Raw genomic sequence first — 11,423 nt, 5'->3', positions numbered from 1 at the left:
TTCCTACCTGACTGAGAACCCTCGAAAAGTGCAGTTTGAGGGGCATATAAAGATCACCTGGCCCATGGTGTCATTTATAAAAGAACTTGGGGCTTAAAGGAAAAGTGGCAGTCCCAGGGCAGAACAAGGGCTTGCACCGGGACTCTTAGTTCATAGGTCAGGACTGTTGCTATCCCCACGGGGCCTTGCAGTTTCCAGCCTCATAGTTGTGTTTCTGCTGGGGCATGGCTGCAGCTGAGCTGCACAGCCTTTGCCCAGGTGCTCACACTAGCCATGGGAGAGTGTTCTATTCCTGGCTACTCCAGGCCACCAGGCAGCATTGCTGCTGGCACCTGGGTGGCCTGCTTTATCCCTTTGGCTCTTGTTCCTAGACCAGGCCTTTGTCTTGCCTGCATGCTGCTCCACTCTCCATCCTGGCTGTACCACACTGCAGGCTCTTAAAAGGCCTCCAGCAGGTGGGTTCTCCTGCCAGGGAGTCTTTTGTTCCCTTGGCTTACGTGCATGCCTTTGCCTTTCCCTCACAGTGCCTGATGCATACCCACCCTGACATCCTCCCTTATGTCCCAATCATGGGCTAGATGTTCATAATAGCTCCCCTGTACTAGTCACCTTTACTTTCTGTTCATGTGTCTGCCCAGGAGCCCAAGCTCCACTCCAAGAGCTCCCTGTCAATTTTTCTCTTATTTTTCCATTTTATGGGTGCTTATGAAATGAGTGGGATTAAACACATTTTAAAGATGGCCAAGGAGGAATGCAGGAATGTCTTCTTGATCTAGATAGTCATTAAGTTCCCATAGTCACTTTTTACAACCCTCTACAGGAGACTGGTATGTCCTTTATTTGAAATAAGATGGAATTAATGTTAAGTTCTTACTATGTGCTAGCACTGATGGCATGGCACTTGAACTAAAGACTGTCAGGCAGAAGTCCCCCACCTACCACCTCTTTTTGGTGCTGGGGATTAAGTTCTCACGAATGCTAGGCAAGTGCTCTCCCACTGAGCTACATCCCACTCCTCTGTGTATTATTGAGGCCACATTGCACTGCAAGTTTTAAAACTTAGCTTAAAGATGCATCAACAAGGTCACTCATCTCTGATAATGTGAAGTCCAAGATTGGTAGCAGAGGGCCTTTCCGCTCTGTTCTCGTTTTGTATTTTGTCTTAAAGCTTGTTGCCCTCATCAAAAGAACTTGCCCTCTGGATTGATACCACTCTGAGCATCAATCCAGATATGACAAAATCTACAAGCAGGAAAGGGATCACCTACTTTTGTCCTTTGAAGAATAAGGAAAATGTAGAAGTTCCTTCTAACCAAAGCTGACTTACTCTGTATCTGATTAGTCGAATTGCTTCATGCACCCATGTCTATTTCAGTAACTGGCAGAGGAAGTGGGGCTGCTGTGATTGGTTGAGATCAGCCAGGAAATAGCCCTGGAGCTGGGGCTGGGGGTGGGTTTTCCTGAAGCAAATGCTGTGGCCTACTGGAAAGGAGGGAGAGTGTAGGGGAATCAGACATTGGGTGGGCCTGCCATAGTCTAGAGGGCAAGTTCATCCAGGCTCCCTTATGTTTGTTCAGGCCCTGTACACGTGACTCATGGTGTCATTAGAACAGCTGTGTGACACAGGGAATCTTTCTATCTTACAGATGGTAAGTGAGAGCTCAGTGACGTAAAGCCAATAAGTGATAGCACGGGACTCCAAACTTGAATCTATCTGATGCCTAACCCACTTCTTCCCAACTTCACATTGCCTTCAGCTATAAGTATGCAAGTGTTTTAACAAAATTCTTTTTTCATATTTTGCCATGGTAGCCGCAAAGGCTGCATATATCCCAACCTCTTTCAGCTTAGCTCACCATAAAACTCTGGATCAGAGATCTACTTTATCAGCTTTTTCTGATTTTCCCTAGGGAAGAGAGAGTGACAAACACTCGGAGAAGGCAGATATCATTAGTATTAAAGAGAAGTGGAGGTTTAGGGGGAAATAAAGCTGAATAAAAAACAACGGGGCTTTGCATCCCTGAGACATGAGCCAGGAGGAGATAAGGGGTTTAGATGCATATCCCTCTAGGTTTTTGCTGTGTTCTAACATGGAACTGTCTGGGTAGAGTTACAACTGCAATTTTGTGTGTGGAAAATGGGCATTAGAGAAGGCTCTTGTGGTACTGAAGGTTAAATCCAGGGCCTCATTTATGCTAGGTAAGCAGTCTACCACTGAGCTGTATCCCCAGCCCCTCGCCCTTTATTTTCCTTTTAGAGTTAGGTATATAATGAATCAAAGGGGACCCTGGGAGCTGAGGATGAAGCTCTGTGGTAGAGTACTTGCCTAGCATGTATAAGGCCTTTGGTTCAATTCTCAACACAGCAGGACAAATAAAAAAAAGTTTTCTGAATGCTTTTCAACATTTTTTCTTATCTACTGCACTGGTTAGATTAACTTCCAGTATTCTGTAGGTAGAAGCAACAATAGCTATCATCCTATTTTATCATTGAGTTAGAACTTGGAGGGTAGGTGGCTCTGGTAGAATTCTTGCCCAGTATGCATGAGGCCCTGGGTTCCCTCCCTGGCACCATACCACCCCCCAACCCCCCTACCCCCATAAAACTAAACAAAACCCAAACACCTCTAGTGTTTCCCACCAATCTTGGAACAGGTGTTTTAGTTGCAGCACATATGGACTCCTTGAGTAACACTCAAGTCCCTTTTCTTCCCTGGCGTCTTTTGGGCACAGTGAGGGGCACAGGGGATTGAGCCCAGGGGCACTTAACCACTGATCCACATCCCCAGTCCCTTTTTTGTATTTTATTTAGAGACAGAGTCTCACTTAGTTGCTTAGGGCCTCGTTAAATTGCTAAGACTGGCTTTGAATTCACAACCCTCCTGCCTTAGCCTCCTGACCAGCTAGGATTACAGGCATGTGCCACCGTGCCGTGCCCAGCTTCCCTGGATCCTTCATAGTCTCTGGACATTATAGCATCAGTTTATGTTTATGTTTTGCCAGAAGACAAAGGACCAGTGCTGAAAAGGATACAAAGTTAAGGAACATTTTTTTTTTCTTTTTTGTTAATGGGAATTAAATCCAGGGGTGCTTTACTACTAAGCAACATCCCCAACCTTTTTTAAAATTTTGAGACAGGGTCTCATTCAGTTTCTGAGGGTCTCACTAAAGTGTTGAGGCTGGCCTTGAACTTGGCAGTCCTTCTGCCTCAGACTCCTGAGTCACTGGGATTATTGGTGTGTGCCACCATGCCCAGCTAAGGAGCAGGATTTTTAACATTTCAAGTAAGTTGGTCTTAGCTCTGATATTTACTTGTTTTATGACAGTGGATGAGTGACTTGGCCTTTTGAAGACAGTTTCATCCACTGAGGAATGGGAAAAATAATGCCTATTTCATAGACTAGTTTTAGGGTCATGTAGCTTATGTAAAGTGCCAAATATCATAGGTAATATCATATTACCAGGTGTATCATAGGCACTCAATCTCATATCATTGGGAGGCTCATGATGCCTTAGAGATACTGGTGAGAGCTTCTGTCTAGGAAGGGCAGCTTTGTGGTGGTGTGACTGGTGCAGTCATCCCGGACACCTTGCTCAGAAGGGCCCAGCACTTAGTTTAAAGCTGTGTTATGGCCATCTTGTAATTTTGAATTTCTGACCAAGGGTCCTCATTTTATACTGTGCTTGCAAACAATGTGGCCAGTCTTGTTTTCAGAATGGCTTCAGTTTGGGTCCTTCTTTTTGGGAGCTATACTACCACTGATTTCCTAGGGAATAACTCCCTTGGAATTAATACATAATTTACCCATAAATAAATTAGGGCTAGCATCCTGTGTATGTTTAAGTGTTCCATTCTGGCATAACCTCTGCAGCCTGTCTCAGAAAGGGATACTCTGTGTTTTACAGAATATATGAGGTCCTGAGAAATTCCACTGGGGTGCCTAGTGAAGTAGAACGATGATACAGGATTTAGGAATCAGGGAAAGATCTAGGTTCAAAACCCTGCTAAGCCCTTCCTGGCTGAGTTCCTTGGACAAGATAATGTCTCTGTCCTACTGGTAAAATCTATGTTGCAGGCGAATTACATTTTCCTTATTGGTAAAATATATATCTCAGGGGAATTAAACAGGTAATTTATGTAAAGTGAACTTTCAGCAGAAAATCTGGCACATAGTAGGTGTTCAATCACTATTAATTCTTCCAGTTCTTGCCAGAACTAACAAAAATCAGGGCACTAGGATTTACAAGCCTTTTTGCTACTAATAAAATAAATAATAAGATTTATTTTTTTACTACTGTTTGGGGAAAGGCATGTGCTTCATAAATATGTATTGGAAAGTACTTAGCAAATGAGTAGAAATAATAAAAATATGTCAAAGTAAACAGCTCCTATAAATATGTCACTTGGTAGACAAATTAGTGTTTTATTACTACTAAATACTATTGCTCACCGAAAAGGATTTCAGATTACTTGCACAATGGGTACATTATGGAGTGCCTCTGTGGAAAGGCACGATAAAGATGAAAAATAGTGATGGTGATAATGCCTAAGGTGGAGAAAAGAGGAGTATGGGTAAATGCAGCTCCGAGGCCTCATCGCTTCAATGATATGCACATTATTTAGCAGCATTCCAATGATTTAGCCATAATGTGGACCAGAGGGCCCAGAGAAAGATTTCCATGGGATGTCATGAATCCAGACTCCAAATTACTGGGTCCAATTAGTGGATTAAATGCACTCCCTTTCAGAACTCAGCACTCAGTTTATAAACCAAGTTTACAAAAAGGATATCCCTGACTCTCATTTTACCCTTATTTTGGACCTATTATATTTTCTCTGGGTATGATTCATATGCAGAGAAGAGATGTCGTGGAGAACACTACACCTCTGTCACTGCTCAGGAATCCATTTCAGAAACAAGAGAGGATGGACAATGTCGGCATCTCAAGGGAAAAGGAACCAGAGAGGGAAAAGAGGGACTTTATTCTTTTTGTGGGCAAGAATAAACCTCTGGCAAGAAACAGAGAAGACAGGGAATTGCATCAAGGAAAGTTACATAAATAGCCAGGTAGGAAAAAATATGGGCACATTTAATTCAGATATAGAAAACTTCTAGATCTTTCTGTGCATTCCAGGTGAAGGAAAAGAAGTGGTTTCACATTCCAGCTTATCTGTATGGTTTTGGGTAAATTACTTAATATGATAACATGAAATAATAGCACTCAAGTTTACGGTTTTTTTTTTTACTGGGATTTGAAAGCAGGGGTGCTTTACCACTGAGCAACATCTCCAGCCCCTTTTATTTTTTATTTTGAGAAAAGGTCTCACTAGTTGCCCAAGTTGGTTTCGAATTTGCAATTCTGCCTCAGTCCATGGAGTAGCTGGGATTGCATATAAGAGCCACCACGCTGGGTTTCCTGGGCTGTTTTGAGGATTGGAAATAAAGATATTTATAAAATGACAAAGCCTGATGCGTATATATTTTTATATCAATTTTTCTTATGATATTCCTTATTTAAAATACAAGGAGCTGGGGATATAGTTTAAAAGTGGCAAGGCTCTGGGTTTGATCCCCAACACAACAAAAATAAATAAAAAAATGAATAAATAAATACAAGGAAATTGTGTCATTAGACACCAGTCAAAAGAAGGATTAGCATTTATTTATGTTCATACCTAGGCATCTTTTTAGCTCAGGTTGGCTAAGGATCCCCTATGCTATCCTCGTGCATTATAGTTTACTAAATGCTAGGGCATCAGGTCATTTAATTCTCAGGGCAACCTAAATTCCTGGGATGGGGAAGAGTTCAGAAAGGTTAAGTGCCTTGTTGAAAGGTACTCAGCGGATGAATGGCCCAGGTGGTTCCTTGGCGAGGTCATCTGCAGTCTACCACAGCCTTTCTCAGCAGTTTCCCAACCTTCCTAAGGCGAAAGCACTAATCCCAGGGGTTTAGACTGGGAGATGCTACAGGAGGGAGGTGCCAGAGCGCGAGCGGACAAGGACGGGTCCTGATGTTCCAGAGCTCGGGCTTCCCGCATCTCCCAACTGTGGGACCTCGACCAGGCCGGGTTTCTTCCGCGGGGGACTGGGGACTCATCGCCCGCCCAAAGCACTGGGTGCAGAACGCCAAGCTACCAAAGTGAGGCAACTTCCAAACTCTATGAAACGAATTCAAAGAAGTTAAGGGAGTCGCTCAAGGTCATCACACCGGGGCTAGGCCCAGCCGAGACTCAGACCCTGACCTTTCGCTCGGGCATCAGAGTTGTGTGGCTCAGGTAACAAGGCGCCCCAGACGCCCGGCTTTCTGCGCACCCAAGCTTCACCGGCTCCTGCCGGCCCCGCCTCCGAGCCTCGGCTCCGCCAGGGGGCGCGCGCGGGGGGCGCGCTCCAGCCGCCGCGCTCCTCGCTCCTCTCTATGGTGGAGCGGCAGGGCGGAGGCGCGCTCCCGGGCGGGGGCGGGGCGATCCGGGGGCGGAGCCGCGCGAGGGGCGGGAGCGGCCGCGCCGAGCCGCCAGGGGATGGGTTGGGGGGGGCGACTTCCTGGGGCCGCCCGTGAGGATGTCGCGACCGCCCCCCTGTGCCCCTCAGCCCCGGAGACGCCGCCGCGGCGAAGCCCGCACCCCCCCTGTCTGAGGTGTCTGGGCCCGGATCCGGCCTCTCCCCTCCCCTCCTTAACCCAGGTGCGGGCCGGGCAGGCGGCCGCGGCAGGTGAGGAGGCGGCGGCGGCGGCGGCGCTGGGGTCCGCGGGACGCCGGGCCTGGGGTGGGGTCTGGTGGGAGGACGGGGGCCGCTCCTCGGCCTCCGGTACCCCAGAGTGTGGGCTGGGGTCGCCTCCTCCGTGTGGGGCGCGGCCTGGGGCTCTCCCTGCCCTCCAGGGGTGGGGAAGCACCTTCATCGCTGGAAGTCTCTGCGTTCAGGGTAGCCCACACCTGTCCCATTGAAAGTGCCCTCAAAGCATTTCACCCACGGGGACGGTAACCGGGGACGGTAACCCGGGACGGTGTGTCCTCCGCTATACCCAAGCGCCTTAGAGACTGGCAGGTCCAGCTGGCTTGTGGGGCAGGACGCCTCTTTGTAAGGCAGAGGAAACTGAGGCAGGTTTGCGGCGGCCTGCTCTCCCCTCTGTAAGAGCTAGCTTGTCCCCTTCCTAGTTGAGGAGCCCCGCGGGCTGCTCGGATGAAGGAGGAGGCTGAAGGAGAGAGGCTTGGAGTTTGGAGGTATGATGGAGAAGTTTGGGAATGCAGCTCTTATCCCACAGGGTCCGCAGTTCCTTCTCCTGGGAGTCGTCCTCTCCAGGATGTGTGAAAGGTCGCCACTGTGCGGCACTGGGCAAGGCAGAGAGGGAAGTGGGGCCTCTCTCCAGCTGGCTGCCCGGGAGACATTTGACTGGGCATGGGGAAGTCTGGCTGGACCAGGGGAGCCCAGAGCCTCCGCGGATCTGCCTGCTCAGAGCTTGATTTTGGGCTGGCAGAAGAGACAACAGCATATTTTCTTCTTCTTATTGGTCTGTCATTTGTTATAGGGGGAAAAACTGTGTAGTCAAGGAAGAGTGACCGCGCATGGTGGCGCACGCCTGTAATCTCAGCTGCTTAGGAGGCAGAGGCAGGAGGATGGCAAGTTTGAGGCCAGCCTCAGCAGCCTAGTAAGACCCTGTCTCAAAAAAATTAAAAGGGCTGAGAATGTACCTCAGTGATAAAGTGTCCCTGGGTTCAATCTCCAGAACCAAAAAAAAAAAAACCCAAAACAAAAAGTACCACACTCTTCCCAGACTACTACAGGAAAGAATTATTGTTAGCTTGGAAATAGGGCTTTGCCCATAACTGTCACTTTGCACCCTGGTTACAGGGCAGAGTGACAGATGAACAAACATTGTAGGGTGCATATAGCCTTTTCAGAAAGCAGTAAGTTCCTTTGCATCCTTTGGACTGGTGGTTTAAAGAGCAGAGACTTCCTGTCACCACTGTTACTACAACTGAGAGCCCTGTGGTTCTCTCAGTGATGGTTAGTGTATCGAAATGAAGGCAAGGCTGTTCATGTATTGTACCATTTTTCTAGGAACTCAAATAGTCAGGGGACATGGGCCTAGGCAGAGTTTGTATACAGAGATCTAGAACTGAAAGCTGGCCATATTTCTTTTTCTGGTAAGGGGATTTCAGGTTTGACAACTTTACCCTTTTCCCTGATTGCATTCTCTTTCACATTCAAGGAAACATATGATGAAAAGCATTTCGTAAATTTTATTGCGTATTTCTTAATTCTGGACTTCAGAGTACAGTTCATAAGTTAGGGTTTATTTAGAGGTATTATTTTCTTAAGTTTGAAAATGTTTGTATATTGTGCATAACAGCTGCAGATTGATGTGTCAGGACCAATAACTTGATTGTGCGTGAATATATGTCATTTAGGATATACACACATTTTAATGTCTACCTAATTATGAAGAACAGCCCATTAAAACTTCTCATATTGATCAGCTGTTATCCTGTTTACATTGGGATTGAGGATTATAAATCCTCTAAATTGACCACTTTAGCCAACTGTTAAAATAATGAGCACAAAGAGAGAGCTGTTCTCAGAAAGCTCAACAATTTGTTTTCAAACTTTCTCTTGGCCCAGTCAGTTGACATAACTCTGCCTAGTGCCATTTAATAAGAATACTGTTCCTATTAGTGGAAAAGGCATTTTCATTGACCAGTGTTTAAGATGAGGAAACATCAACAAAAACAAAGAAAAGGGCACCTTTTCTTTTCTACTTACATGTGCACTGTGATGTTTAATACAGCCAGCCACTCCTGTCTGTATTAGTGTCACTCAGTACTTTGTGAAAACACCTACAGAAACTTAAGGACTGTTGGACTAATTCCACCTTGATTTTTATTCTTGTAATAGAATTTTTAATACTGTTGCTGTTTTAATGACAGAGACTTTTATACCAAACTTGTACTGACAGTAATGTTTGTGTTTGGAGAGCACAAGATTTAACCTCTGTACTTTGGAAATTCATAACCTCTGCAATACAGAGTTAAGGTGTAATTTAGAGTTTAATGAGAACAGATGGTTTAGATTGCCATTGGTGAAGTCTCAAGGGAAGAGCTGCTTTGTTTTTATTATTGTTGTTTGATAATGACTACTAGTTTGGTGATGGTTACTGTTTGATGGTGGTTATTGTTATTATTGTGGTACTGGGGATCTAACCCAGGGCCTCCTTCATGATGAACACATTCTACCACTGAGAGATATCTGCAGCTCCATGATTATTTTTGTTTGGTTACTGGTTATTGACAATGTTATTTGATGTTCGTATAAAAAAGATTTTTCAATTATAAGGACAGTCTTTTCATACACAAACACACAATCTCCCATTCTTAAATAGAGAAAAGTTCTGACATAGGGAAAAGTTCATTTTATTTTGTGACCTTATAGTCCTGGAGTTTTAAAATCCTAAAAATAGTTGAGCCCTTAGTAGAATATCCTTTTATATCTCAGATAAAAGCCATCTCAGGTAAGTAATCATTGGCCTCAGGTGTAAATATACCTCCTTTCTTCCTGCTCCCAGGATTTAACAGCTGCCATGGTTGGGACATTGGTCTTATCTAATCCTGTTATGCCAGTCTAAACCCATGATCCTTTCTCTTCATTAGATTGTCACGAAGTTCTTCCTTTACTTTTCTTATTCAGGCTGAATATCCCACATTTTTGATGCATTTGAGTCTGTTTACATCTGAAGTGGAGCTAAGCAGTTAAGAGTACTACATGTACTACATGTTTTGAAACATTTTCTTCTTTTAAAGCAAGCATAAAACCTTCTTTCTTCTGGGAGAGGACCAGCTCTTTAAATCTGATAGTAAAAAAGAGCTGGTTTTTCCAGCTTTCTACCAATAGGAAGTCTTCATTTACTTTTTCTTACTTTCTGGTTTTGCCAGTACACCAACTAGTCACTAGTAGTGAATTATGACCCAGTGGCATAGGACGATCCTGAAGTTTCCTGATTCATCAAAGGAAGGTCACATTGTATTTAGAGCAGCTTTAGATTTTTAGCTTTTATTGCAAGGAGTTACCTAAGGCCAGCCACTCCTTGCAAGATTCTCTACCTGGCATTTTGGAACTGAGTCACCCAGGCGTTCTTTTAAAATGCAGATTTCCCAGCCCCACCTCCTGGACATTTTGGTTGAGTAGGTAAGTGATGAACAGGAATCTCTATTTAAAAAACTTCCCTTGCATTATTTCCAAAAAGCTCCTTGTGCTTTTGATATGCAGCCTAGTTTGGGAACTGTTGCATTTTCTTTTTAACTGTATTTCCTGTGCAACAATCCTTATGGGACTTTGAAAATTGGGGTTCACTTCTGTTTTTTAAAATTATTGAAATTGTATGCTCTGAAACTCTTTTTAAATTGGTAGTTCCTCTAATAGCATCATGCTGTCCATGATGTTTGATTTGCTAGAATAACCCATTTCCTAGTCATGACAGATAACAAAGAGCTTTTATAACTTTTATGTTAATTGCTTTACAGCAAAGCACCTCTGCTGTATTATCTGTCAGGAGTCATGAGGGAGAGTTTCTGGTGAAAGTAGCTTTCTTTATCTCATGAGTGGACAAATGAGTGATAATGTGGAAACAACTGGAGGTCTCAATAGGAAGCCGAATCTAGTTTTGATCAATGATGGGAGATGCCTGGGAATTCTCTATGTAAGAATTTAAAATAAGCCAACCAAATGAAGAAAAATATGCATACTAAAGTTAAGATAGCAGATGTTTTTCGTACATTGTAGGCCACTCAGTTTCTCTTCCACTTTTTCTGTAGGATTTTTATTTTGTAGGTTTAAGATATCTTTCTAAATCTAGCCTTTATATCTCTTTCCAGGAATATCTACTCAGCTCTTGTAGAAAGTGTACTAAGAGTGTGAGCACTAAGGAACTAGAGAATATGGGTAAGAAAAATGAGTCATAGGACAATTAGCAATGCTTAAATTTTTTTTTTTTTTTTTTTCAGAATGAGTGGAGTGTTGGCACGTGCCCAGAGTTACTATCTGCAAGAATAAATTAATAACGTTATCCAAATTCTGCTGTATGTATTTGGATGGTAGCCCAGGAGCTCTGATTAGGCTATGAGGCTTTGAGGGTGGCCCTATTAAGTAGTACCTAACATCCATTTCTTGCCTTATCTTCCTTTCTCCCTTTTTGGTCTTCTTTTTTATTCTTTCCTTCTGTCTCTCTCTCTTTCAAGGTGTCCTTCCTGACTTGCCAATCACGCCGTAATAATATAGGCTGGGTCCCTGGAACTTGAGGCTAAAAGAGGTTGCTGGTTGCTAACACCTGTCTTTCAGCTAAATGAATAGGCTCTTTTGTGTGCAGGATGTTAAAGAAGCTGATTAGTACAATACTGGCTTTAAGGGCCTAATAATGATACAGCATATGTAAATC

At 44.2% G+C, this 11,423-nt stretch overlaps 1 protein-coding gene across 1 annotated transcript in view; it reads left to right on the top strand.

The window, feature by feature from the left end:
- Window positions 1-6,487: 6,487 nt before the first annotated feature.
- Window positions 6,488-11,423, top strand: part of LOC139701370 (E3 ubiquitin-protein ligase rififylin) — a 64,145-nt gene continuing 59,209 nt past the window's right edge. Inside the window, exon 1 of the mRNA XM_071603034.1 lies at window positions 6,488-6,709. Coding sequence (XP_071459135.1) covers window positions 6,520-6,709 — 190 coding nt within the window. The 5' untranslated portion in view covers window positions 6,488-6,519. The remainder of the gene's footprint in view (window positions 6,710-11,423) is intronic.

Source organism: Marmota flaviventris, chromosome 17, assembly GCF_047511675.1.
Source record: "Marmota flaviventris isolate mMarFla1 chromosome 17, mMarFla1.hap1, whole genome shotgun sequence".
In the NCBI taxonomy this organism is placed as follows: domain Eukaryota; kingdom Metazoa; phylum Chordata; class Mammalia; order Rodentia; family Sciuridae; genus Marmota; species Marmota flaviventris.
The sequence above is the reverse complement of the archived record's forward strand: the minus strand, read 5'-3'. Positions and strand labels throughout refer to the sequence as shown.